The 26,854-nt window shown below is 49.3% G+C and overlaps 13 protein-coding genes across 13 annotated transcripts; 8 read left to right on the forward strand and 5 right to left on the reverse strand.

Moving 5' to 3' along the window:
• Window positions 1-70: 70 nt before the first annotated feature.
• Window positions 71-1,790, forward strand: N7511_009725 (uncharacterized protein; the record flags this gene model as incomplete). The annotated part of the gene is made up of 2 exons (XM_057132102.1): window positions 71-1,522; window positions 1,575-1,790. 2 exons carry the CDS (start codon window positions 71-73, stop codon window positions 1,788-1,790), a joined length of 1,668 nt encoding a protein of 555 aa, XP_056980090.1.
• Window positions 1,791-2,076: 286 nt separating this feature from the next.
• Window positions 2,077-3,979, reverse strand: N7511_009726 (uncharacterized protein; the record flags this gene model as incomplete). Its single annotated transcript, XM_057132103.1, has 4 exons — window positions 2,077-3,042; window positions 3,091-3,232; window positions 3,304-3,601; window positions 3,805-3,979. 4 exons carry the CDS (start codon window positions 3,977-3,979, stop codon window positions 2,077-2,079), a joined length of 1,581 nt encoding a protein of 526 aa, XP_056980091.1.
• A 790-nt stretch (window positions 3,980-4,769) lies between these two features.
• On the forward strand, window positions 4,770-5,292 carry N7511_009727 (uncharacterized protein; the record flags this gene model as incomplete). Its single annotated transcript, XM_057132104.1, has 3 exons — window positions 4,770-4,928; window positions 4,980-5,129; window positions 5,191-5,292. 3 exons carry the CDS (start codon window positions 4,770-4,772, stop codon window positions 5,290-5,292), a joined length of 411 nt encoding a protein of 136 aa, XP_056980092.1.
• Window positions 5,293-7,058: 1,766 nt separating this feature from the next.
• On the forward strand, window positions 7,059-9,866 carry N7511_009728 (putative mucin family signaling protein Msb2; the record flags this gene model as incomplete). The annotated part of the gene is made up of 1 exon (XM_057132105.1): window positions 7,059-9,866. One exon carries the CDS (start codon window positions 7,059-7,061, stop codon window positions 9,864-9,866), a length of 2,808 nt encoding a protein of 935 aa, XP_056980093.1.
• A 1,004-nt stretch (window positions 9,867-10,870) lies between these two features.
• Window positions 10,871-12,288, reverse strand: N7511_009729 (isocyanide synthase family protein; the record flags this gene model as incomplete). The annotated part of the gene is made up of 4 exons (XM_057132106.1): window positions 10,871-11,281; window positions 11,331-11,452; window positions 11,500-11,763; window positions 11,811-12,288. 4 exons carry the CDS (start codon window positions 12,286-12,288, stop codon window positions 10,871-10,873), a joined length of 1,275 nt encoding a protein of 424 aa, XP_056980094.1.
• Window positions 12,289-12,767: 479 nt separating this feature from the next.
• On the reverse strand, window positions 12,768-13,565 carry N7511_009730 (uncharacterized protein; the record flags this gene model as incomplete). Its single annotated transcript, XM_057132107.1, has 1 exon — window positions 12,768-13,565. The coding sequence occupies one exon, from the start codon at window positions 13,563-13,565 to the stop codon at window positions 12,768-12,770; it is 798 nt and encodes a 265-aa protein (XP_056980095.1).
• A 153-nt stretch (window positions 13,566-13,718) lies between these two features.
• On the reverse strand, window positions 13,719-15,201 carry N7511_009731 (uncharacterized protein; the record flags this gene model as incomplete). The annotated part of the gene is made up of 3 exons (XM_057132108.1): window positions 13,719-14,222; window positions 14,270-14,870; window positions 14,918-15,201. 3 exons carry the CDS (start codon window positions 15,199-15,201, stop codon window positions 13,719-13,721), a joined length of 1,389 nt encoding a protein of 462 aa, XP_056980096.1.
• Window positions 15,202-15,341: 140 nt separating this feature from the next.
• N7511_009732 (isocyanide synthase family protein) lies at window positions 15,342-16,608 on the forward strand (the record flags this gene model as incomplete). The annotated part of the gene is made up of 3 exons (XM_057132109.1): window positions 15,342-15,681; window positions 15,724-16,118; window positions 16,177-16,608. The coding sequence occupies 3 exons, from the start codon at window positions 15,342-15,344 to the stop codon at window positions 16,606-16,608; spliced, it is 1,167 nt and encodes a 388-aa protein (XP_056980097.1).
• A 257-nt stretch (window positions 16,609-16,865) lies between these two features.
• Window positions 16,866-18,074, reverse strand: N7511_009733 (uncharacterized protein; the record flags this gene model as incomplete). The annotated part of the gene is made up of 3 exons (XM_057132110.1): window positions 16,866-17,192; window positions 17,248-17,791; window positions 17,932-18,074. The coding sequence occupies 3 exons, from the start codon at window positions 18,072-18,074 to the stop codon at window positions 16,866-16,868; spliced, it is 1,014 nt and encodes a 337-aa protein (XP_056980098.1).
• A 580-nt stretch (window positions 18,075-18,654) lies between these two features.
• Window positions 18,655-19,080, forward strand: N7511_009734 (ATP19 family protein; the record flags this gene model as incomplete). Its single annotated transcript, XM_057132111.1, has 3 exons — window positions 18,655-18,702; window positions 18,814-18,941; window positions 19,029-19,080. 3 exons carry the CDS (start codon window positions 18,655-18,657, stop codon window positions 19,078-19,080), a joined length of 228 nt encoding a protein of 75 aa, XP_056980099.1.
• Window positions 19,081-19,796: 716 nt separating this feature from the next.
• N7511_009735 (holo-ACP synthase) lies at window positions 19,797-20,276 on the forward strand (the record flags this gene model as incomplete). Its single annotated transcript, XM_057132112.1, has 1 exon — window positions 19,797-20,276. The coding sequence occupies one exon, from the start codon at window positions 19,797-19,799 to the stop codon at window positions 20,274-20,276; it is 480 nt and encodes a 159-aa protein (XP_056980100.1).
• Window positions 20,277-20,727: 451 nt separating this feature from the next.
• N7511_009736 (histidinol-phosphatase) lies at window positions 20,728-21,754 on the forward strand (the record flags this gene model as incomplete). The annotated part of the gene is made up of 3 exons (XM_057132113.1): window positions 20,728-20,886; window positions 20,936-21,472; window positions 21,518-21,754. The coding sequence occupies 3 exons, from the start codon at window positions 20,728-20,730 to the stop codon at window positions 21,752-21,754; spliced, it is 933 nt and encodes a 310-aa protein (XP_056980101.1).
• Window positions 21,755-22,278: 524 nt separating this feature from the next.
• Window positions 22,279-26,326, forward strand: N7511_009737 (GTPase-activating protein BEM3; the record flags this gene model as incomplete). Its single annotated transcript, XM_057132114.1, has 2 exons — window positions 22,279-25,681; window positions 25,731-26,326. 2 exons carry the CDS (start codon window positions 22,279-22,281, stop codon window positions 26,324-26,326), a joined length of 3,999 nt encoding a protein of 1,332 aa, XP_056980102.1.
• Window positions 26,327-26,854: the final 528 nt, after the last annotated feature.

Here is a 26,854-nt window from a genome sequence, read left to right on the forward strand (position 1 = left end):
TCCCTCCCCCAGCCGGAAAAAGAACACGTGGGATTCCGAGCGAGAGCAATTGCACAATCAGGTGAAGTCAATGAGAAAGCATATTGTAACAGAGCCATACGACTTTTTTTCCTGGCGAAGATTGGACCCGTTCTTCAAGCTTCGCAAACCCGATACTTCTTTCAACAGCTGTCTCCAGTTTCTTATGCACACCGACAAGCCCAATCACACTAAACCCGTGGATCCAAAACAGAAAAAGAAAAGAAGCTACTCAAATCATGATAGACTTCAGTACGATCCCATCAGTGGGCGGATGGCGCCTATGCCTCCTGTTGCATCGGAATTGAAAAACACGCAATCTGGCAGCTCACATCAAGTCGGAGACTGCCTTCCTAGCCATGAGATAAAGGAAAACATTGTCTCTAATGCGGAATTACTTAAGGATGAGCAATCCCAACCGAGAAATGCCAAGTCACAGACTGAAGCTCCGCCAAACTCACATTTGATTGTTGAATGCCCCCAAGGCAGCGATCTCGAGGCCAAGTTCATCTCTGATCCTGCTAGTCGCTTAGTCGAAACACTTCAATCTGGCTTAGAGCACCAAGACTCATATGGTTCAGTATGTACTACTGACCGCCCACCGGAAAATGAAATGAACGCAAAATTCTCTTCTAAAATAACCAATCCAAATCATCAGACCAGCAACACTAGCCACCAGGAAACTACCTCATTCACACAATCAGACTCTCACGCAAGCCTTGAGTGTTCTCCTGGTGTTGAGATAGAAGCACAAGTCTCGCCTGAGCTGGCTAGTCAGGACAGTTCTGGGCCGAAAGCCCAGGTCACCGTTGATTGTACACCCGAAAGCGAATTGGATGCAAAATCCATGTCCAACCCAGGGGTAAATATTGACGAGAAATTAGATTCTGCAACACCAGTCGAGCTGAATAGCTCTAATCAGGCTGATCCTTCCATCGAATATGCACCTGGAAGTAAAGTGGAAGCAAATATCATTCCCGATACGGCAAAGGCTGAGGGCTATTTGGTGACTGAAGATTTGGGCACATTGCAAGCCAGTGATATTAGTGCTCAATGTTCTTCTGAGGCGAAGACACAATCCGCATCCTCTTTGGATTTTGAGGCTTCCAAGGAACGTGAAAGCAACTTGATTTTCCAAAAAGAGGAGCTGGCCACCGAAGATGAAAGGCCAACATCATCGGGTCACTCCTCTGTTGAATTCCATATTCTTGCTTACGATGCATCAAAATCTCGAATAATAACAACTGAAGCAAGCTCGTTCTTTGGAATCAACGAAAGTGCTCAATTAAGTGAAATTTTGTCACGACTGCATCATCCTGCCAAATTCTTACCTCATTTCGAGAAGATGCAGCAAGATGGTTATGAAATTGCAACCGGAGGAGGAAACATACTTGTTTTCCGAAAGATCCATAATGCCTCGAGTCTGGATACTTCAAATAGCACATGCCAGGCAAAGCCTAAAGATCCTCAGTCTCTAAGCAACAGCCGAGCTGAGTCTTTCAAGGTGAGTTGACATGAATATCTCCATTCAGACGGTTCTCTAACAGAACCGCCAGCCACTCTTAGAATCGAGCCATGAAGGCGACTCGACAACAAATCCCAAATCCTTCTTTCGCAAAGCGGGCCGCAGAATGCTCGTCGGAGGCACGATCACCGCAGCAACTTGCTATGCTATCGGGGTCGTGACAGAGTTCTTCCGCACTGGGGGGAAAGATGGCCGTGGAATTGATGGCTTCACTACATTCGAGTCGGATCGGCGCCTTTATGACTGAACCACAACGGTAGGCTTTTACCAAAATATTCATCTATTCTCATGCCATGGACTATCATTTAAATTTCTCCTCTCTTGTCCAGTGATTTCCCTACGTTGTTTCTCGACTCTATATTCACACTGAATCAAATGAAACCCTCCCATCAATTGTCTCTATCAAACTTAGGACAGGTGGCTTTCGGGTAATATTCTGATTACTTTCTTACTAGTTTCAAGTTATCATACATACAGAAATTCAAATCACCAGGACTGTAGCATAGTAAAGCTCGCAGACCATGACCTAGGGCTCAACTCGTCATGTCATTTGCATTGGCGTCCTCCTTCGTCTTACTAGCATTCACCCTCTGATGATCAGACCAGTTCCACTCCCAGGACTCCCTATTTGCATCCGACTCGCTCAGCCTGTTAACGCGATCTCTCCCAGAGCTCCTCAAATATTCCCTTCGCCGAGAGGCCTCCCGGGCATCTGCGGTGCGAATAATCTCCTCGAGCCGGAGGTCTGCCTCTTGCTCAGCAAACATCTGCTGCTCAAACTGTAATTCGGTCACCAGCCGGGCAGTTCGCTCTGCATCACTTTCGACAGGAAGATTCTTTCGACTATGGCCAGAGTTCTGCTTCCAGGGATTCCATTCGAAGATTTCTTGTATGCCACCGCAACGAGCTTCGCCGCTGAACAGGTAGAGCTCCAATGCGGCAAGGGCCTGGACTGCTTCTGTGAAGTCTTTTTGGTTCCAGAGGTCATACTCGCGGGTTCCAAGGACACGGAAAGTGCGGACCTCGAGTTCGTTGTCCAGGGTGATGAGTTTGGCTTCTTCCAGGTGTTGGCGGAGTCTCTCGATGTTCTCGGCTGCATAAAAACGGTTGCTCTGAGATCGTGAACGGTTGGTAGTTCCTATGGTGTTGCTCCCATGTTCTGGGACATTTTCCGTGTATTCAATATGATATGTCTGTGTAGTGTTCGGGTCTGTGTAAGAAGCTGCAGGACTGGAAGTGTGTTCCTGGGCTGTAAAGCCAGATAGAGAGACTTCTGGCAATGGTAGCTCGCGCTGGCACCAAAGACTTGATGTCTTCTGACCTGGGAAGAATGCTCTCAAGACGTGAAGTTTTGAGCCATGTAGACCCACTAGGAAAGCCTCCTGATCTGGAAGCTTATCCCCCGGAGTGCGAAGAGGTCGAAGGTTTAGTAGAAGCTGACCGAGAATGAGCTTAAATTTCTCTTGGAGGCATGAGCTGAGAGTCTCCGCTTCTGTGGTCTGCCTTTTGTCAATATATACACGCGGAGTTTAGTCGTAGCAGCATACCGTTGAAATAGGAAACAAGGAGACTGTAAAGTCCTGCTGGGGGTAAAAATCAAGTGATAGAAACCCTGCAGCCCGCGGTCCATCTTTGTATTTCTCTCGATAGCCTGTCCAGTATTCAAGTGCGCGAGACACAAGACGCGGTCTGGTGAAGATTACAGTCAGCATTGTTTTGCCCTCCATGGATAACACGATTTTTGTCTTAGCAGTACTCACTTTGGGTAAAAGATAACATCCTCCTTGCAAGTTGGTCGTGAGATATCCAGCATATCGCCGATCTCATGCAGAAGCGAATAGATAACATGGGCTTGTACCCTGGGGTTTTTGGTGCCCACTTCATAGTCGAACAACTCACAACCACCTTTCCACAGTCCTTTGCTAAATTGTGGGGCCTGGGCAAGTGTCTTGAACAATCCACGATAGCGCATATCGACTGGTGACCACTCATTTAAGTCGACATCTCGTCCATCTTCGGTGTTATCACGGAAGATCCAGGCCTTGTGTTGAGTGACAGCTGTCGTATGCTTATTAGCCAGGTACATGCAAATGGCACTAACTTGATCCCCGAGGCACTATAGATGGTTTTTGGTATGCCATGTATGCCATATAGCAATCGATGAACACGCAGCACATGCTCGTGGGAATTTGGGTGCCGGGCCATCAAGATGTGAAATGGGGAAGGGGATATTCATCACATGGATCATCAGGCGGACTTACAGTGTTCCTGAGCTTGAGCCAGAAAGCGTTGTGGGATCAATTCCTCCATGGGTTTGTTGAGAAAGAACTTGGCAGTGAGGCCATGAACCTTGACTTCATGAGGGCCAGAAGTTGCAGGTGTGTCATCGGGATCCTCGGACTGAGGCAGGGTACTGGGCTCGCTTTGGATCTCCATATTGATTATGAAGCACCGTTTCAGATTGTTGGGAGATGCTTCTTTCGTCCGCTGGAGAGATTCAGATTGCAGGTCTGGGCTGGTGGCAGTCAAGACAGTCGATGGAAGCCGAGGCTGCTGGGAGTGGGGGAAAAGTTGGGGGAGAATTCTGGGAAATCAATGGTCAAGTCAAGCTGTGATTGAGTAAAATCATCAATGTGAGTGAGCGTTGGAGCTCGAACAGGCCTTTCTCCGTGTTTCCTCGCCTCGCAATGGCGCAATGGCCTTGTTCAGCTATTGTTATTTGTCTTGTTAAGTCCATATCAATAGATCAATGAGCTGGGCGTATATGTCACCAATATATCTACGGGATTCTATGAATTGCCTAGCTAACTACATCGGTAGCCTGTTGCATTGTGCAAGTTCTCATATATTAGCCTTCATACTACCGTCACAGGTGATTTGGCATTTCTATTTAATTTTGCATATCTATTCAGCTGGCCAATCCATTATCGCAAATTTTGAAGCGATTCCAAAGGTTTGATATGAATTCAAAGAGTTGCTAGTACGTGGATGAGAGAAATGCAAATTCGTTGGACACATGGACCAGTGAATAAGGAAATGAGACACTTACAAGTCTACCGGATCAATGGCTTTGTATCTTCGTCAACAGTCCTTCTTAACAAAGACTATACCTTCGCTTTTCCAATAATATGCCCCAGGGCCATATTCAGCAATGGCAGTCAATAGTGGGGCAGATGTTATAAATCCCCGCAGATTACGGGATTTCGACTGAACAACTTCAACTACCATGTCGGCAACACGTATTCCTGTTCGCACCGAGAGAGCGCCTCTTCCACCCCCATTCCTCTCACAGGGTCTCATAGTCGGCGACGTGGTCTACTGCTCTGGACAAGTGGGGACAGACGCCACCGGTAAGATGGTGGAGGGCAGCATCCAGAACCGAACCGTTAGTCCACACGACCTATTCGATGTGACTTTACAGTACTGACAGGCACAGCGACAAATCTTACAAAACCTCAATGCTGTCCTTGAGGCTGGAGGATCCAACCTTCATAACGCCATCAAAGTCAACATCTTCCTGACAGACATGGCGGATTTCTCAGCAGTCAACGAAGTCTACGCTGAGTTCTTTGTGGACCCCAAGCCAGTAAGCCCACAACTGCCCTGAACTGCCTAAAATCATGTGGATGCTCACCATCATACTGTAGGTACGTACTTGCGTCTGCGTCAAGTCCCTCCCACTAGGAACAGATGTCGAAATTGAGTGTTCTGGACTGAAGAGTGGCAACAATCGAAGTTCTAGACTCTAAGACATGACGTGGGTACAGTACAGGACACTCCACTCCACTTGGCTGTCATCGTACGTGTGTGTCTGGCCAGAATGTTCGCAGAATTTTGAAGTGGAAGGCTAGTCACATGACTTTGGTATATCTTACATACTGTTTCAAAATATTACACCGTGTTCCCGCCCGTTACCCCTGTAATTATCGTAAAAGTCGGATTCCACAGTTACCACCTATTACCACGGGGCACCGGTGGATCCCACCGCTTTAGCGTTCAGGAACAGGCCTAGTGCCCTTGGCGGCCCGTGGTACAGATGATGAATTCCTCCTGTTCAGGAAATATCCAGTATCAATCAGGCATAAGGTCTATAGCCATGTGGAAGCCATGAAGGACGGAGAGGCTCGTGAGTAGAACCCAAAATTCTAACAAAGAAACCCCTGTGGCGGAGCCCGAAGGGCTGCCTATATTTAACCGCTCACATAAGCTTTGATGTTTGTTTTGCTTTGTTCCTGCGTGGAAGGCGCCAACTACTGTAGTAGACATGCAGCAGCCACCGTTGTCATTGCACGTGAACATGTATTCAGTGCAATTTTCAGGAATGCTGAGCATCGCAGAAATGACGACAAAATGAGGGGGAATCAACTCGCATTAAGTATCAACATTCCGATCGGCGCACGTGGCGCATTTAGTCAATGTCCATCTGAAGTGGATGGAAGTCGTATGGAATACGAAGACTATGGTATATAACGTTACCTCTATCCATATGCATGGAGACATGCTAAATCCTCTAAATAAAGTGAGTACAAATGACCCAAGTCTTCATGACTTTGATACTGTGCCGTAGAATAGCATCCAATCCTGCGTATTCCGAACCCGACAATTTCTTAGGGGTCAATTCTTAGCGAAGAGATTCTCGTTGATCATGCCAAAAGAGGCCAAGGCCTAAGCCACTAATGTTAGAAGTGGTAACGTGAGCCGGAGGTAATACTTGTACGCTCGGGGGGGCTGTGAGGCCACGCACTTATTACCACACACATCTATTCGCTTGTCAACTTCGTTTTCTTTTCTACTCTGGGCAGGCATAAGAGGATAATGGTTGAAACTAGGTAATTTAGCAAGGAAATTGGAATAAAACATGACATGTATCATTTGCAGCTTACACTAATTGAATAGACTGCTTCAATCCAGAGAGCCTTCTCAATTAACCCAATAGCAACTACTGTTACAGATCTTGAAAAGTGCGTGTCTATAAACCCCGTACCTGACACCATGCGCCAATACCCAATTTCCCGTAAATTACTCTCCCCCCCCCCCATTCTCTTCCCCCCTAATGGGATCCTTCTTCTCACGACTTCATTCACTTTATTCACTCCTTTCTTTCTTTCCCCCTGTATTTTGTTTGCCGACTTAGCTCTGGCTTCGAGACCTGGAGCCAATCCGCTCCCCTTGCATCGGTCGCCCCCGTTTTTTCCCTTTGATCGCCCTGTTCTACCTTAAGGTCGTCCGTTCGCTCCTTACAGCTTCTTCAAGCCCACACTCGCTCTTCAACCCTCGGGTCGATTATATCGCCCCTTCCATTCGTTTACACACTTGTCTTAGCTGGTTGCCTAGGCGTCGACGTTCCTCTATTACCGCGAAGCTTTGATCCTGTTGCAAACTCGGGATTTCAAGACCATATACCTCTTGTCACACTCCTGATATTACATGAGGTGTTTACAGACGGGATTCATCTGATATTCACTTGCACTAACATTGGACGCGCTCTGTGTTAGCACGTGGATATTATCACAATATGCGTCCCGACGCCATTTCTCTTCTTGCGGCTTTCCTCGCTGTGGGAGGTCTTGAGGTGGTGGCTGCCCAGAATGCTGCCGACGCGCACGTGGAACGACCGCGTTGGTATTTCCCTCGTGAGGTGAAGCGAACGATCCGCAACAACCGCAACTTCAACCCCGACCCAGAATCCCTCATCGACAGCGTTTTCGAGAACCTTGTAACCCAAGGCTCTACCGCTCAGCCCGAGATTACTCCTACACCAGAACCCTCGTCCACACCAGCCGCGGTTCAGTCTCAAAAGGGAGAGGAAGTTGTCGTCGTTACCATCTCTGTCGACCCCAAGAACCCTGAGATTACCCACCGGATTACCGGCACAACAACAATTGGTGGTGAGCCAACTGCGACTACAACTACAACCACCAAGAAGACCGATGGAGCAAGCTCAGATAACGTCGTTCAAAAGAGTTCCGAGGTTTCCCCTAGTGTCGACACAACGAGCCAGCAGAAGGCTGCCACCGAGTCCTCGGTTACCACGACCTCTCCATCGACTGCAGCTTCCTCTAACGGTGGTGTTATTGGCGCAGTAGGCTCAGGTCTGTCTTCACTCGGAGATGACCTTGGCCTCGGTGCTTCAACTACCACCTCCGCTGCTGTGATCCCGGCTGCTACTACCGATTCATCGGTCCAGGCCTCTACTACACCCTCTACCACCGCTACTACCACCGCTGAATCTTCTTCCAACGGCGGTATCGTTGGTGCGGTTGGCTCTGGTCTGTCTTCTCTTGGAGATGACCTTGGCCTGGGTGTCTCGACCAGCAGCTCTACTTCTGCAACCCCGGTCGTCACTGCCTCTACCACGGCCTCTCCATCGACTGCAGCTTCATCCAACGGCGGCATCATCGGTGCAGTAGGCTCTGGTCTGTCTTCGCTCGGAGATGATCTCGGCCTGGGTGCTTCAACCAGCATCTCTGCTTCTGCAACCCCGGTTGCCAATGCCTCTACCACGGCCTCGCCATCGACTGCAGCTTCATCTAACGGTGGCATCATCGGTGCGGTTGGCTCTGGTCTGTCTTCGCTCGGAGATGATCTCGGCCTAGGTGCTTCAACCAGTATCTCCGCTTCTGCAACCCCGGTTACTAATGCCTCTACCCTGGCCTCTCCTTCGAGTGCAGCTTCATCCAACGGTGGCATCATCGGTGCAGTTGGCTCTGGTCTGTCTTCACTTGGGGATGACCTTGGTCTTGGTGCCTCGACCAGCATGCTCGCTTCTGCAACTCCCAGTGCCAGCAGCCCCAAGGAAAGCTCGACCACAAGCTCAGGAACTGACCTCATTGGTATGCTACTGGGTGACAACTCTTCCAGTAACAACACCATTGCCACTGCATCTACCTCTAGTATGCTGCCTACAATCCCAGTCAGTGTCCCGGCCTCTACCACTGCCTCAGTCTCGGCTTCGACCACTCCTACCTCCTCTGGCGATTTCATTGGTGGTGTTGTGTCCGGTGTGGATTCTCTGCTCGGTATCACCCCCACAGGAACCGGTAGCACTGCCTTGATCCCGACTGCCTCGATGCCCGCCGGCAGTCTTTTGCCAACTAAGTCGACTGCCCTCATTCCTGGATTCGGTACCACTACCAGTGGAGGTGTGCCAACCCCGACCAACTCCATTGGATCGATTCCCGTTCCGCACTCGCCTGGCGTGGACTCTACCTCTGAGTCTGCTACTGCTTCTGTCCCTGGCAGTGGCACCACCAGCGGTTTCGTTCCTGGCAGCGGCTCCAACGAGACCCCCAAGGTTCCAACACCGACTTCACACCCTGCCTCCACTCCTCTTCCTCAGACGACCGAGGTGAGCACGACCCAGACCGCAGTGGAGCCCCAGACCACCTCAACCGAGACTCCCTTGCCATCCACCTCCAACGATAATGACTGGATGCCATCCACCATTCTGATCATGCCTACCGTCGCGACAACCCACACTACAACTTCTGGTCAGACCGACAAGCCCCAAGCAACTTCCCTCCCTGGATCCATCACACCATCGAACGAGGTTACCGAGGCTCCATCTGACTCGACTCTGCTCCAGTTGGGTTTCAACGGCCAGCTGCCGTGGTCTTTCGTGGCAACAACTCCTCTATCGTCGTCCCAGATCTTCAACTATACCCCGCAGGCCATCGGTTACGCTTTGCCTACTCTCGCTGGCAAGGACTATCCCGTCATGTTCTCACTGGAGCCTTACTATAACTGGCAAGCTACCGGTTACAACGCCACTCTGGCTATTTTCTACTTCCCTCGTGATAAGGTTGAGGCATTGAGAGCTCTGAAAGTCAACCCCAACTCTGCTCTCTACAACCAGGCTAGTGAATCTATCCAGTCATTGATGAGCATGGTTGACCCCACTATCCCCCTGGAATTCTCTGGCAACTACCCTTCCAGCAGCGGCGGATCGAATTCTGGAAACACCGACGGCGGCAATGATGGTGGCAGCGACGGTGGCAGCAACAGCAACAACAACAACAGTGATGGATCCGCTAGCAGCTCCAAGACGAAGGCCAGCTCCGTTGGAATTGGTGTCGGCGTCGTGGCCGGTGCCGCCGCTTATGGTGCTGGTATGTTCTGGGTTGCTCGTCGTTACCGCAAGAGAAAGCAGCTGCACCAGCGCTCTAGCTCTACCGTTGAGCAGATGAGCCAGGGTGCTTCCGCAGCCGGCTCAGTTTTCGCAGCTGGTGGCCGCACATCCCCCAGCCAGAACAGCCGTGGTACTGCTCGCTCTCAAATGATCAGTGCCCCTGTTATGGCCGAAAACTCCTTGGGATGGAACTAGGTGTCTCGCTACAATCCAGCGTACAGACTGCCTCTCCCATCACACCCCTCCCTTCTGGGCCTACGACGACAAATTTATACAGGGTATCAGACCTTGAAAGACAACGTTCTTCACGGAAACTGTTCCTTCCGATGCGCTTATGCTTGCCCCTTCCCCGATAGAGGCAGGGACCCGAGAGACTGCACAAAACTTCCTTTCACTGTCAGATTTACATGTCACATATCACGTATATCTTCTTTCTGTGCAATTTTTGATCGGCCAATTTCTTTCTTCATTTGATACTCCGAGCGACGATTGGTCGTCGCTGCGTGTGTCCTTTTCTTCATTTCTTGAATTATTCCCCCTTACGTTCACCAAATACCTTTTTTTTCCTTTTTTCCTTTTCAAAGGCAGGTGACAATCGAATATGAGATGAAATTTTTCCTCTCAACCTTTGGCTCATGTCTCTACTCGGAAGCTTTTATGATTTATTGGTCACTTTGTCTTTGGACTTGCACATTAATATTGGTTTTGGGTTCGTGGGTTCCTCTGAAGAACGTGGTGCTCTCCCCCATTTCTCTCTCTCTCTCTCTCTTTTTATCTCTCGATTCATCCCTGTCTCTCTGTTGTAACATGTTGTTTTGTTTGAGTTTGTTTTGTGACTTGTACAGATGTATGGATTTGTCGAGTGTATGGTGGTCTTCTCTAGATCGGAGACTGAATAGGATGAGTAAATCTCCTTTTCAACATTGATCCTTTCATTGTAGGCTCAAATAGTGTAGGTTTATTTGTTTATATTACTTGTTTCCAGCCCTTGCAGACTAACAATCCATCATTTTGAACTATTCATCGGGCTATTGGCTGTATGTTTCAGTCCTTTTGACACCACGCTGGGAGCTATCAATGATTGCATTACAGCTTTTTCTATAGAGTTATGTCTAGGACAATTCTTATCATTGAAACAAGGAAATCAGATTGATTGCTAGCTATACGTTGATCAAAAGGCCCCTTGTTAACAAAGGGTATCAAATATGTTCAAAATTCACCGTTTTGTGCTTAATAGCCAAACGTGCCAACTTGTCCAGGTCAGAGTCAGAGAGATGCTCAGTGGCATCATGTTTCCGAATCACCAGGCTCTGGCCGTATTGGTGCTCAAAATCCACTTCAACGTCCCATTTAAACAGCGGCGAGCGTTCTCGGAAGAAATATGGCTGCCCTTTCCTCTTCACAAGGTCATATTTCTGTCTATGTGAGGACTTATGGGCTGTGATGAAGGTTCCATCCGTCCTCACTGCAATGCTGCAGTGCCAGGGACTCATGGAGAAGGAGTCTATTTGGGGGATCAAGGGAAAGGATAGCTTCACCTGTCCCGATGAGGGATGTATAGAGAGGCGCACTGAATCTGGATAAACCTGGCGCAATAGCTCTGCGTATTCCTAGTCTAATGTGAATGACTGAACCACTTCAGATTCAAAGTACACGTACCACTCCACGAACAATCATAGCCTTTGCTATAATTTTGACCCTCTTCTTATATTGTTTTGGTCCGAGACAGTCTTTGGTGACTGGACTAAATTTGAGATCGGTCTTCATGAACTTGTCGTATCCTGTGTCAAGGTTAGCTTGCATGGATCTGCTATGGAATCTTACTCACCATTATATGTCTGAAGATAGTCTTTGTTGTCTTTCAAAAACACGTCCACATCAAAGCCAAGTCTTCCGTACCTCCGATGAAGCTCTGCTCGTGATATATCAGAGAGTGTCACGTATTCGGATTTGGAGATTTTCTCGCGGTGATAAAGGCCCAGTAAATTCATGATCCGATTGAATTGGATACATCCAAATCCCTTTCGAGTGGCAATCTCTCGCAATTGATTGCCATATTCCCAAACTTCTTCATCAGAGATCCCAGTCAAATCTAAGTCTCTGGTTAGCCATCTTCTTGTGAGCTAGGCATCATCATACCATTATAGCAGAGTCCGTCAGTGACAATGACCACAACTGCACCAGGCGGATATACAGCTTTGATATCTTGACACAGATTCACCAGCCTCGCCAAACCAAGCTCTTCCCCCAGATCCGGCAAGGCGCCTAGCACCTTATCCATGCGGTTGATGCTTTTCATTGGGAAAGCAGGTATAACCAGGGGTATTGTTTTGTTTTTGGTGATATGCATCTGTACGAGCGGCATGAAAGATGATCGACCGAGCCACTCTCCTGTGACTGTTGTTTGTCCATGGTAGCCGTATCTTTCGACAATGTCCATCACCTCTTCTGCCTTCCATTGTGCGGAAACAGGACATATCACTGGTGTACTCGCCCGAGACAGTGCATCATCTGTCTTTGGAGGCAGTGGGTTGGGTCTTGGAAGAAAAAAGACTCGGGCTTTGGGGACCAGATCTAAATGTGTAGTATGTGCTCTGACTATCTTTGTTGTGAGCATGTTGGTCTTCCAGGGCCGTGTTCAAGAGTGAGATGAGGTATAGTCATGTTCAGAGTCAACGAGATCGGACTGGGAGACTTCAATTCTGGACATTCTCGTCCGATCAAGACACGTGCTTTATACCCTCTCCCTTCATTTCTCGGGCTCTCTCTCGCGTTTCCGTATCCAAACATTGAGATATGTCCATGTATGAGGCCTTGGCTACTCTAGTATGCCCCGATTAGTCTACTCCAGTACCTGGACCGTACGGTTTCAACAGCAGTCGCTCATCTCACTATATTATCGCCTGTTGTATGGTGTACTCATCCCTTTATGGACAAGAATGGCAGGGCCCCCAAACCTGGCTTTTCTATTACTCAGCAGTTGAAAAAGGACAAGCTTTCCAAACATATCTCAATACAAACTATAAGTATGATGTTGAGAGTGTATATAATTGGTCATTGCTGTCTCGTGCTCTGCGTGACGAGTATAGCTTCACTTCACAGGAAGTAAGAAGCCGCTCGCTCTCGCTCCCAGCGGTATTCCATTCGTCGAGAAGTCTGTTTCCCAATCTCTACACCACCATAATGAGCAGAAATGAATTCCAACATGACATCGATACCAGCAGTGATTCCGGCGGAGGTCCAAATCTCAGTTCCAGGATGCAAGGCATTGATTGATGCATCCATCGGCACCGTATCTCGAACCCATCGTTTATCGCGCTGCCATTCTACCTGGGGCGTCTGTTCAACCACATCGTCAAATCGAGCAGAGTTTGTGGTTGCTCGACGGTTGTCTAGTAGCCCAGTCTGTGCGAGAATGTGGCTCCCGGTACAAATAGTGATAACACTATGACGAACATAGGGCGCGACAGCGGTGATAAAGTCCCGAACTTGCTGTGTATTGGAGGCTTTGTCAGACTTGCCGTATATTCGGTCAAGTCGCGTCCCCAGGCCTCCTGGGATAATCAGCACATCGATAGGCTTGATGTCAGAGTTGGTGACATTCTCCTTCAGGGCAGAGACCACTTCTGCAAAGGTGTGATGTGGCACCATATGTTGATTACAGGCCTGCAGGTCGGGCTTAGAGAGATCAAAATGCCAGTTGGCGCCAGGGGGTGGCACTGGTTTCACCGAGACTGGGTCTAATGTTTCGGCTGATACAGTCAAGGAGATGTCTGCGGTGTCTGTGTAGGTTGTGCGGATGTTGAGAATGTCCAGCGGACCTGCTACGTCCAGCAGCTGGAATCCAGGGAATAATGGAATGTGGTAATGAAGAGGCCTGGTATTAGCTGCCATTTTGAGCACTTGGTCAAGGATAAGTGTGAAAGGAAAAAAAACGCGAGAACGAACACATTCCAGGGGAAAAGTTAGGAGAGGATGGAAGGTATGGGCAGTGGCTAGTGATAAGGGGCTAATACACATTGGCTGTAAGTTAGCTATTGGCCAGCGTTATACACGAGGTTTGACCTCTGACAGGTGAGATCCCATTACAAACAATGCTCCAGTCAGAATGCAAAGGCCACCGAACAGTTGCGCGTACAAGTAGTCGCCTCCCCGCAGATTGATCAGCTTTCCTGCGAGGTAAGGGCCTGTCAGCAGTGGAATGCTATTGATCGTGGTAATCATCCCAACCCGCGTTCCACAATGCTCTGGGTCTTTCGATCCAAAGTAAGCGTTGGCAGCTGGCACCTGGCTCTGAACACAGTTGACTAGTAGTCCATATATCGCGGCCCAGATGAACATGCCATAGTGCGTGTGAACTGCAATCCAAGCGAGGATCGCTATCCCGCAAGGGATGGATACTGCAATGCAGGTCCTCACTGCACCTAGCCAGCGATCTGCCAGAAATGCAGCTGCGATACGGGCTGGAACACCGACTCCGTTCATAATGATCAGAAGGACAAGCGAATCACTCGGAGTAAATTCAGCATGAACCTGGGCATATTGCCGGACCTAAATAGAACATCAGCTTTGTGACTTCACGGATGAGCCAGACTTACATAGATATAGGCAAAGTAAATTCCCTCAAAGATCAGAAACGACCCTATCGAGAAGAGGAGGTAGGACTGTTCGCGAAATGGACTAAAATCGATCCAGGGTGGAATACTCCTCGGCACAATTCTTGGCCGGGTTAACTTGACGATGACGAGGCTGTTAGCGAATATGATAGCGGCCATTATTCGGACTGTCCAAGCAAAACCAATACGGTTAAAACATTTGTACGCAATGACAGGAAAGACCATTCCTCCTGTGGCAGCACCGCAAGAAGCCAATGACACAGCCATCACTCGTTTGGTAGAGAAGTAGGTTGCATATAGCGAGATCATAGGGCTGAAGACGAGACCATGGCCAATTCCACTGAGTACGCCTTGGGCCAGCCAGAAGTGCCACAGTTGAGTCCCGAACGAGGTTGCAAGCGCACCGGCGATTTGAAAAAGACACCCAAGGGTGATACATTGACGCAGATATCCCATGTCCATAGCTCGACCCGACAAAGTCGCCAGGAAATGGACAAGAAACATCTGCATCGCTCCGATCCAGGATGCGTTGGCCGGACTAGCACCTAGACTTTTGACGTAGTATTCCTGAAAGAAGCCATACCTATCATCAATCAGCAGCTGTGAACGACCTCAACCAGGTTCGCTCACGATGTGATATAGCCCCATACATTAAACACGACCAAGTGTCCGGTCAGAACCTGAGTCCAAGCCACAAGCCCTCCATCCGGGACTCTATTATTGTCGCGCTTACGCCCTTCATTCTCGTCGGCTTCGCCATCTTCGCGAAGTTCTTGATTCTCAGGAACACACTCTGTGTAACCAAATAACGGAGAGCGCTCACTGAGAGTGTTATATGTCGGGGCAGATGTCTTATTAGAGGCATCAGCGGTAGAGTTGGAACATTCGACTCCACAGGGTGTATTCTGGGCCATCATATGAGTTGGTGTAAGGATGGAAACCCGTGACAGGGGGGAAATATGTAGGCAATATGACTGCTCAGGTAAACTCGCAGAGTCCTTGCATATGTTTCTGTAAACCATTGGCACACTTGGCGCTGTTCCCTCTCGTCATCATGAAGTTCGAATATGCACCAGATGAAGTGCCTTCAAAGGTCGTCAATGTTCTGAAACGGTTTTCTTTGCATCAGAGTAAACATGGCCAAGAAGTTGGGAAGGTGTTCGATTCTGTGACGGACAAGTTGAAGGTTGATATAGCAGCCAACCAACCAATTACTATGGTTCTGCCTGCATTTCCTTGGAAAAATCCCAACCAGGACAAAGTACTGGGTGATGGAGCTGACTTGGGAGACGAATTGGGTCTGGCTAGGTTGAATCACCTGTGCGAGGAGATATCAACAGTCTATCCCTATGGTGCCCGTCTGATCCTCATCTGTGACGGGCCTGTGTATAACGGTATGTGAGGTCTTGAATGATCGAATGTGACTGACAGTCCAGACTTGGTTGGTGTTCCTGTCAGTGATTATTACGACTATGGCATTCAGCTGCGAGACATAGCCCATGACAACCGCTTTTCTTCGATCCATTTCATACGGCTGATGGATCTGTTGGGACTGGGCGATGGCGAGAAGGTCTCCAAGAGTGATTACCTGCGTCTCGTTCCCATCTGCCGCGAGAGGCTGATGTCAGCCCCCTTCTTTGATCCCACATTCGATATAGACAAGGAGCTGAAGATCAATCCGGATACAAAGACAACCTATGAGAGCTACTTGAGTCGGATCTCGGAGGATTTGAAATGGGCCAAGGGGTTGGATCCTGCTGTGGTATCTGATCCAGTGCTATACGCGACGGAGGTGTCTAAGATGGCCAAGACCATGATCAATCGACTTATTGTAAGTTGACGCCGTTGTGTCTTACCTGGAAAACTAACACTGTCATGGTAAATGTCAGGCATACGAGGCTGTCATTAGCGCCACACTTGGGAAACATGTTCGATTGTCAATTCATCCTTCTGTAGGACGAAACAAGATTTCTATTCCGCTATTATGCCAAGGAGACCTGTTTGGTGATATGCCTTGGCACGCCAGTGTCGCGGTACTGTCGAATGGGGAAATTGTGACAGGGCATGCCCGAGAGTTTCGCAAGCTATATGAGGTGGTCATGAAGTATGATAGACCGTACTACTTTCGAGAGCGGTCCCCGATCTACGAGTGGTCTGCAGATGTGATATTCCAACACGATTACGCTGGGCTGATCGTAAAGAATCCTCACCAGAGACCTCAAGTGCTTGGACGGGACGATCGCTTAAAGCTGGCTCGTTTGATCGTTTCTCAGAAAAAGTCGGTCCGGGTGGAAGGGTTTGAGGCACCAAATGATGCATGATCTAGTTCGGGCCCAAAGAAGAGTTTCAGTCAAGATTTTCTCATGGGACAGTGAGGGGAGTTAGAATGCATGTGATTGTGATCAGAAGTATGGACGGAAATAAATGAATTAGCAACACCGGTGGATATCAGTAAGGTAGGAAATAAGAGAGGCGACAGTGGTATGTACAAAATATGGCAAGGAGAGAGAGATGCCAATGAGCGAGGCATCGAAATAGAAAATATTCTAAAGATGAATGTCAGGATGTTTCAATCATCTCACTCCTTCTTTTTCTTCGAATCTGTTTCAGACTGCCCGAACCAGTTGGTAAGTGATGTAAGTGCACCACTGCTGCTTTCCTCGGTCTGGCGACGAAGCTCGCGCGATCGTTCCCGCTCAGCCTTGTATTCGTCCCATGAGATATTTGCCGCCGCTACTGCGCGACTTTCTTCTTCCTCTCGCGGTGGAAGACTGCGACCTGGCAGTGGGCGAACAGCAGCTTCGCCGCCGTATGCACGAAGACCAGTACGGAAGGCCCATTCGACTGCTTCGTCCACAGGGTGATCGAAAATATATGGGAGGAACGGAACAACGGCGAGACCAAGCTACAAGAAACATGGTTAGAGCTAATCTGTGACCAAGAAAATGAGAGCAACATACCCCAATAGGGGTCCAGGTACGGATGAATGCCACCTTGACATTTTTCACCATACGCCCCGAGTACCTAACCACACTATGGATAGTGAAGGCCGGCAATCCCATGCTCGCGATGCTCTGGAACACCGCGCGCTTTGTCATCACCATACGATAATCTTCCGCAAGTGGGATTTCGAGGGTGGGCCAGTTAGACGACGCGTCTTTGGAGTCGGGGTGCTGATTTCCAATTGTTATGTTACCAGTTGCCATGCCCTTGATGATTTGATCATGCGAGATCTCGCTGGCATCCTTGTACGCCTCGCCGGCGGGAGTCAGAGCCTTTCGATTGCGCAAATATGCCTTGTAGCCTTCATGACCGACATCGCCCAATAGATAGGCCCAGGAAATACCATATGCCGATCGTACAAGCCATGGATGGGCAATGGGACGGAAAGACTCGCCGATGTCCGAGGTGTAGGCAACATAACGGTGGGCGGATACCAAAATGGTGCGGATACGATTCGCGTACGCAGCATATCGGTATGGCGTGTCGGTGGAATTGACGGAGCTGTCGGAGGTAGTCATTAGTATTTGAATTTGCGTTGCGTTGATTGGAGTCGGAGTCGAAAGGTGAGTCGGAAAGTGGAACACCAGAGCCCTTGTCCTGATCACGCGACAACTTCTACCGAAACTTGAATTCTGACATACTATTGCGAATACAGATCGTCGTAGAAGTCTTCGTCTCGATCAACCAGCTGTTGCAGTTTGGCGGGCAGATTCTGACGGACTACAGGCTTATCCAACAACTCCTGCGGGGGGGACTGGGGTTCTTGCTGTCTGCCCCAGGCCATGATGAAAAGTGATTTCAGATGTAGAGAGCGTCAACGGAGGGAATCAAAACAAAAGAAGTGAGAAGAATGAAGAACACCCCGAAGGGGTCAAAGGGGGAAGAAGCGGTATAGTATTTAACAGAATCCTCAGATTAACCGCCTAGGATAGCCGAAAGCGCAGTCATAGCCGGGGTATACATACGGATCATGCAAGTCAATACCTTCACTTTGACTTCCCGAAATCTCATACAGTGATTCGGGGGATCTGTGGTAGGCCCATCGGGATGAGCCGAGAGTTACCCAAATTATGATTCCATCGAGACGAGATCTTTATACTTTGGCCATTTCCACGCCTCGCTTGAACTTCCTCTGCCAGTGACGTCTCCGGGGTTGGCAAGTCGGACGTATCCGGGTGTTGATCACATGATGGAACAGTCTGCTTATGTCATCCCGAGTCACGCAGTTCCGAGGTCAGCTGATGCTGCTAACTGCATCAGGAAAGGCGGTCTCCGTGCCGACCTCGTCGCTTGGTCCAAGCCTGAGGATTCCGTCCACATCGCCCGTTGAATCCCCAGCTGCATCCCAATTCCACACCTACACAATGGTTGTCTACTACCAGATCGCCGGCAAGAAGGTCGGCTCCCACGTCGTAAGTCTTTCCGAACTGCCCGAGAGGACCGCCGCGCACCCGCCATCCCTTTCTCCTCGTGCGGAAACTTTTGAATCATGAGAGCTGACCAGGTCACTTCTATTGTACCAGCTTGCTATGGCCACCCTTGGCACAATCTTCGCCGGTTCCTGGGCTGCTATGGGCGGTGGTGAGAAGCCCAAGACCGCCCAGGGTCCCCCAATCAACGCTTCCTCCAAGGATGAGGAGAACTTCGTCCAGTACGTGCCACGCCAATCCAAAGAACTGCCTGCGAATCTGTTCTCGGCACAAAACACAGAGTACATTACTGACTGTTTACTTACTAGGAACTTCATGAAGGAGGTTGATGGTGGCGAGAAGAAGCCCACCCAACACTAGACAACCCCTTCAATCCGGGATCAATTGATGGAGCGGTCATATAAGCAGCTCAGAAGCTTCAATTCAACTGAACTACACCTCCGTTCTTGTGCCATTCTTAGTGCGCACCGATGTATCCGCCCTTCCGTGACGTTTTTGCGACCACGATAATTTTCGGGAAGCTGCACGGACCGACTGGGAGATGTTGACGGATGAGGTTGATTTATCTGTATATAGGAGACGTGTACGCTGCATAGAAAAATTTCCTCATAAGACTTGTTTTTCGCGTCGGTTTGCGCACACCACCGAGGGGTTTCTTTTGCGGCGAATGAGAACTGGAGCTGTTGATACTCCAGCCCCATTCCACATTGGGTTCCTGGGCTAGCTGTGCCCTTGCACCTTATATGCGCGTACATATGCCTATCTGTCAAGTGTTTTCTATTTTGCAAGTCCAACACCTTGTCCAGCTAGCTTCAGAACGCCTGTAATAATCCTATATGGATAGTAGACCAGGATAGAACAAAGGTAGCGTAAACCAGACGAATGTATAACATGTAAAACCAGTTGTCTACCTCATTTTCTCGTGTAAGCCTGATACCAAAATGTACTATGGGAGTTCTTGTACCCAGCTGGACAGCTCGACTCTACGGGTATTTACTGCCTTCCGCAGTGTTTTGTCGCCCCTAGTGCCGCCGTGCAACACTTTTCACACACCATTCAACCCTTGAGTTATCATCATGAAACCCCTCCCATTCCCATTTCCTTTCAACATCGGTACAGACATTGTTCACATCCCACGTATAACTCGCCTTCTGGCACGTCCCGGAGACTATCTCACGCGCTTTACCCGCCGCATCCTATGTGAGCAAGAACAGCAGGATTTCCACAGACGTTTTGGTGATAGCCTGAAAGCACGCTCTGTCTATCATCAGCAACCTCCTCCTGTTCCATCAGATATAACGCGCTGGCTTGCCGGACGATTCGCCGCAAAAGAGGCTGCGCGCAAAGCTGCCCCAGCAGGTGCGGCCTCACTCGGGTGGAAGGACGTTATGATCCGGGTCCAAGAAGATGGAGGGCAATTTGGAAAGGGCGTGAGCCGGAGGCCAGAAATTGTCTACTTAGGAAGCAAGGAAGATGGAAGTGAAGGAAGAGTTGCCAAGTTGTCTATTTCCCATGATGGAGAATATGTGGTTGCAACAGTTCTGGCAGCAGGTTGAATGCCCACTCATTCCTGTCTATCTCATTACCGTGAATCTACTATGTGATACTTCTGTTGCCTATCTGTCTGGCACTCGACACACGCCGTGGTGACCTTGGATTGTGGCTTCAGCGCTGAGCTCACTCTTGCAAAGAGTCAACAATTGATTTCAATGCTTCGAAATCTTGTCAACACCGCATGAAGCCATATCCATCCATCACTGCTTAGGTTCGATACAATATCAGCATGTGACCTTTGGAAGATGTGACAGTCGCAAGATTGCTGCATTGCAGAGTTCTGCCCATCAACCTTGCAATAAGACTACCTAAGTATCTAGTGTCAATATACTGATATCAGCAATGCAATGTGGAAAATATATCAAGTCGCAAGCGTCCGTAGTGGAGGCGGGGGCGGAGATCCTTATCACCGGTGGAATCGGTTTCTCTGTCTTTTACTCCGTACACTCCTTCATGCCTTTCTCTCATCATAGTCATTCGGGCCAGTTTTGCCCAGGCCATGCTCAAAATTCCCTGGAAGATGTGATTCAAACTGCCATCAGCAAGAAGATGCAAGTCTTCTGCTTGACAGAGCATATGCCCCGCCATAAAGAAGATTTCTATCCTGAAGAAGTATGTATTACGCTCGTCCTCAGTTCAACGCTTGCTTATTCGTCCCCAGATCGAGTCCGGAAATACAGAGGCCAGCCATGAAATCAATGAAGCTGCCTACTGGGAAGAAGCAGTCCGGTTGCGCGAGAAATATGCCTCTGAGATTAAAATTATCATCGGATTCGAGATTGATTGGATTCGCCCTGCCTCAAAGGATCTCATTGACCGTTCGCTTTCTCGGTTTCCTTTTGAATTTTTTATCGGCTCAATTCACCACATGCATACGGTGCCGATCGACTATGACCGGCCTATGTATGAACAGGCTCGAGAGCTAGCTGGCGGTACTGACGAGCGGTTGTTCGAAGACTATTTCGATTCGCAGCTAGATATGCTGCAGCAATTAAGACCGCTTGTTGTGGGTCACTTTGACTTGATTCGTCTGAAGAGTGATGATATGGAGAGAAGTTTCACGTCATGGCCCGGTGTCTGGAGCAAGATCCTTCGGAACCTGGACTTTATTGCCTCCTACGGGGGTATGTTGGAGCTCAACTCCGCTGCTCTTCGAAAGGGAATGAGCGAACCATATCCTAAAGCTGAAATTTGCAAGGTCAGTCACTCACGATGCTCTCTGGATATACCTAACCGGTTACAGGAATTTGGCGCTCGTGGTGGTCGATTTTGTTTGTCTGATGATAGCCATGGTGTCGATCAGGTGGCCTTGAATTTCCACCGAGTATTGGAGTTTCTTGATCGCGCTGGCATTTCAACTCTGCATTATCTCCAGCTGGAGCCCACCATTGGTTCGAATGTGCCCGATGCGAGGTTCCCCCGGACGCAAATAGCAGAGATTTCAGTAGTAGACTTGGGGAAGATGGCGTTTTGGTCCTAAAGTACATATAGCTGAAGACCGATTCAGTGTGGCCAATAGTATTTAATCAAAGGGTATGAAAGAGACAGATGATACAAAACGTTCGTGTGCACTGCACGATGGGACCGCTTGATATGCAGATCAAGAACAGCGTAAATTATATAAGAATAGGCAAGGGATTGCATACCGTACAAAGCCACATCCTAATCATCTTCACTTTTCCTATTTTCCCCTTCTTTCTCTCTCTCGCTTTTCATTTGGTCGTAGAGTTCTCGGGAGATTGGTGTTTTACTCCCAAGCTTTTACTTAGCTTGAACCCCCTTTTCCTATCCTCTCCTCCCCCCACTTCACTTTCTTCCAGCTCTTCTCTCTTAAGTTATTTTGATCGAGTATTATATTTTCACCAATCGCTTAGGGTGTCCCCCCTTTTTTTCTCTGGCGCTTAAGCTTCTGCTTCCGGGGTCCCGCGCTCTCGCCCCCTCGGGTTTTGCCTCGTGTTGCCCCCCAACGTGATTCTCTGATGAGTCTCGATCCCTACACCAGCCATGTCGCAAGTTCCGCGACGAGGCAGCGATGAGAGCTCATCGACTCCGAGAAACCTTTCCTCCGCCTACCCGTCGATGAACAACGGCCTCATCCCTCGGGATTATTTAGCTCGATCCGATCGACCAGGGCCTACTCCTGGCTCACGACATATAACACCTTCCCCGTTGCATACGAGCTCTTTGCCCCAGTCGTATCGCGGTGACGGCGCTTCTTCACAGAGCCCTTTGTCGCCGGGTTCTTCCAACCCATCGCCTTCCCAGAATCGATCGCCAATCGCCCGTGTAGCTAATGCTACGTTTCCCGCCCCTCCGTCTTCTGGTCATAGCTTGTCGCAATCGCCTATAATGACAGGCCTCGAGTCGGACCAAAAGAGCGGACAACCGGATGAGAATAATGTACCGATCCCCCCCAGTGCGCCAGAGCCCGATCGTTCTGCATCCTCATCCGTCAACTCCATGCACTCGATGCCTGGCGATCGCCCTGCCCACCGTGTTATGCCCCGTACTTCATCGATCGATTCCGCGATTTCCTCTCTATCTTCCACGTCCCAGAGATCTGCCTTTGACGTGAAATCCCTGAGCCCAGCCGATATAAGTAACCTCATAAATGCCGCTGGTTCGGCCGAGGCTGTCATTGTGCACCTTCTGAAAGAAAAGCACCATGCTGCCTCCCAGAATGCGCAGCTTTGGAAACTGGTTGACAAACAAAGGACCCTCATTCTTGGTCTCAACAAGGATTTGGAACGTGCTTTCCAAGAGAAGGACAAATATAGGAAGAAACTGAAAGATATTCAGGAAGCGCCTCCGTTGCCAACTAAAAATCCGTTGGCCTCTGCGACCGTGACGGAGGAAAAATCTGCAAAGAGCGACAGACAAGATACTTCGCGACAAGCTAGCCAAACTTCTATTGTCGCACCCTCAGACGCGACGCGGAGAGACATCGAAAGTACCACTAGCCCGATATCCCCCACAGACATTCCATCCCCGGTTGATGGAAAGAGCAAATTTCCGCATCCCAGTCGTAAGCCACCACCAGCGCCCTTGAACCTTCAACAAGCAGAAACAAGAAGGGCGTTGTCGGCTTCCGACTCCGATTCTGATTACGGAGATACTCAGGAAACGAGTGAGAGTCTGGACCGCGGGAGGAGAAAAACGAGAGAGCAAGATGACTGGGACCGCGAAGCTGCGTTGCAGAAAGATATCAACGCTTATGGTAATACGACAACCGAATCAGGCGCCTCTGGTTCCAAGGATACAGCGATGTCTAGCAGCCCGGAGACAATTTCTAGAGAACACGCTACAAGGTCACCACCGAACATGGGTGATTCTAGTTCCCTGGGGTCGATTCTGGGACCGCGAGCTAACCCTGCTTCCTCCTTCAACGGGCGTTCTGCTGGTCCCATGCCGATGAGTCCCGGACTGCCAATGAGTCCGAGGCCAGAAGACCGACCCATTGGATCTCCTTTGCCTCGCATGCCACGGGACATGTCGAATTCCATGGCAGCTGGGTATCATACTCCAGGATTACCGCTGTCCCCCCGAATGGCTAATTATCCCTCCAACTTTGCCCCTGTACCCTCAGATACAAGACCCGCAGGGACCATGCCTTCAATCGATCCTACGGTCAAGATTGATAGCCCAAGGTCTGCATACTTTCAGGACAACCGCATCTATCAAGGCTTGGTATCAGATGAATATCCTGGCCTACTATTACCCCCGAATGCTCTCCCTTTGATCCAAGTCAAAGTATCATCGTCACGGCTACGACCTTCACGAAACAGCTATCTGGTGTCTCGGCCTTTGGATGAAGAGCCTGTATTCACGCTGAGTGTGATCTCTAGATCAGAGATCTCAGAACTCTGGCGAGTTGAAAAGGTCATTGGGGCTCTGCCCCCTCTGGACCAAAAAATAAGACAGAGCGTCTCGTTCGCCAGCAAATTGCCTGATAGAAGCATATTCAATGGCCATTCGCCTGCAAAGGTCGATTCTAGACGTGCTGCATTGAATGCATACTTTGAAAATCTCTTGGATACACCGATGGACGAAAAGGCAGCATTGGTTGTTTGCCAATTTCTGACAAACGATGCCATTGAACCCCGAGATGACGAGACAGCCTTATTGAAAGGCCCCGACTCTGCGAAGTCGGATATGCCCCGTGGACCCGACGGAAATCCCCAGAAGGAAGGCTATCTGACCAAGCGCGGTAAAAACTTTGGTGGTTGGAAAGCAAGATACTTTGTTCTTGATGGACCCGAACTGAGATACTTTGAGTCGCCGGGTGGTCAGCATATGGGTACGATCAAACTCCATCATGCACAGATTGGCAAGCAGTCGCCGAAATCCAGCGACCAGCAAGCGTCGAACTCAGGAGAAGATGACGACAACCAATATCGCCATGCATTCCTGATCCTGGAGCCAAAGAAGAAGGATTCGTCCGCCCTTGTCCGACATGTTCTTTGTGGCGAAAGCGATGAAGAGCGCGATGCCTGGGTAGATGCTCTGATGGAGTATGTTGAGAGTGCTTCTTCCGAGAGTGAGGGGCGTAGCAGCGTGGCCAAGGGTCAAGCTTTGTCTGAGGATCACAGCCAGTCTCAAGGGAAACAGTCACTAGCCGGAGCTGACTCTAGGTCTAAGTTTTTGAACAATGGAGGCAAGAAATCTGGGAGAGGAGTTGACAGTCCCGATCCAGACCTTGGAGGTTCTGTGCAGGGGTTCAGCTTTGATGATGCTGTGCAAGCAGAGCCACCTACAATTGGTTCTACTCTCGAACAAGCTCCTCGGTCTCCACGGATTCCAGCGGCTCTATCGACAGATTTCAGAGACATGACCATGTCCTCTCCTGATCAACCAATGCAGTCCCCAAGGCTTATATCTAGACCAACAAACGGATCAGTCATTCAAGACGTGGAAGCGTGGGGTAACAAGGCAAAAACTTCAACCAAGGAGAAGAAGCGCAGCATATGGGGCTTCCGCACCCGTTCTTCCTTTGATCTTGCCGCACAAGCTCAGGCTAGCAGCGAAACCCTGATTGCCACCGGCAATGTCCAGGCAGAGAGAAACGGACCCGTTAGACCGGTGTTCGGTATCCCTCTAGCAGAGGCTGTGCAAGATTGTGCACCGCCAGGCATCGATGTGGAACTTCCCGCGGTGGTTTATCGCTGTATTGAATATCTGCACTCCAAGGAAGCAGCCCTGGAAGAGGGAATATTCCGGTTGAGTGGCTCGAATGTAGTGATCAAAGCTTTGAAGGAACGGTTTAACACTGAAGGTGATGTTGATTTCGTATCTGGCGACCAGTATTATGATGTCCACGCCGTGGCCTCTCTCTTCAAGCAATACCTTCGAGAGCTTCCAACTACAGTGTTGACGCGAGAGCTTCATTTGGACTTCCTTCGGGTTCTTGGTATGCACCCTGTCCTTTTCGGGTATCGAATATGTACTAACTTTTCCAGAACTTGATGATCGCCAGAAGAAGGTAGCAGCCTTCAACTCTTTGGTGCATCGATTGCCGAGGCCCAATCTGGCATTGCTGCGAGCTCTATCCCAGTTTTTGCTTGAAATTGTCAACAACTCCGATGTCAACAAGATGACTGTCAGAAACGTGGGCATTGTCTTTGCCCCAACTCTCAACATTCCGGCACCCGTCTTCTCTATGTTCCTTACAGATTATGAGAGCATTTTTGGCGACGACAAAAGCTTCGCCAAGTCTACCGAGCTGACAGTTGATCACACACTTTCACCCAATGACATTCGTTCTCCTCGCCACCAGATGTTCTCGGACATTCCAACACCTTCGTACCAGCAGACCTCGTTCCGAAAAACCGAGACTGCGGACTCAGGATCCAGACCACACTATGACACAGGGTTCATCCCAATGCAACCCAGCTATGACCAACCGACGTCCCGCCCTGAACAGTATAACCAGCCCCCTGAGTCCTCAGTGCCCTATTCTTCTTTGAACGGCATGTTGGTGCCCAACTCAGATGACACTCGCTCGACGAAAACGAAACGACGCGAGAGTTCAATGCTTTATATGGACAGTCTCTGAAGTGACGAGAGCGCCAAGCCGCTTCTGCGCTATTCTCTAGCAGTCCAATCCTACCTGTCTGCAGACTCAAAAGCTGGACATGAGCTACAAGACGCTTTCATTTTCTCTTGATCTATGTCGCCTTTCTAATTCTCGGCCATTTTTAATGGTCCATACCACTCTACTTTTCTCCGGACAAATCACGACCTGCACGCGGAATGATGACTTTACCTTGGCAACCCCAGTCAAGTAAGTCGCGAGGGAATGTTTAATGATAATGGTAATCCAGACGTGGTTCGCGCCTGGGGTCGATGGCCCATCCATCTTTTTGAGTCAGCGTGGACCCGAGCAACTTTGACCGTCGTTATACCCCTTTTCTTCTTTTGCTTCTCTGCCTTATTCTTTCTTTTCTTTTTGGTTTCCAGCGCTTCTTCGATGTTGTCCATATATTCTCTGCCCTTCATTTATCTGACAAGATGGCTGCCTAGCTGTTTGCGGCCATGTGATGGGAAGCCCAGAGGGTTTGAACTATTTATCCATTCATCTATA

This window comes from Penicillium nucicola (assembly GCF_028828085.1).
Source record: "Penicillium nucicola strain IBT 29836 chromosome Unknown utg000010l, whole genome shotgun sequence".
NCBI classification, from domain to species: domain Eukaryota; kingdom Fungi; phylum Ascomycota; class Eurotiomycetes; order Eurotiales; family Aspergillaceae; genus Penicillium; species Penicillium nucicola.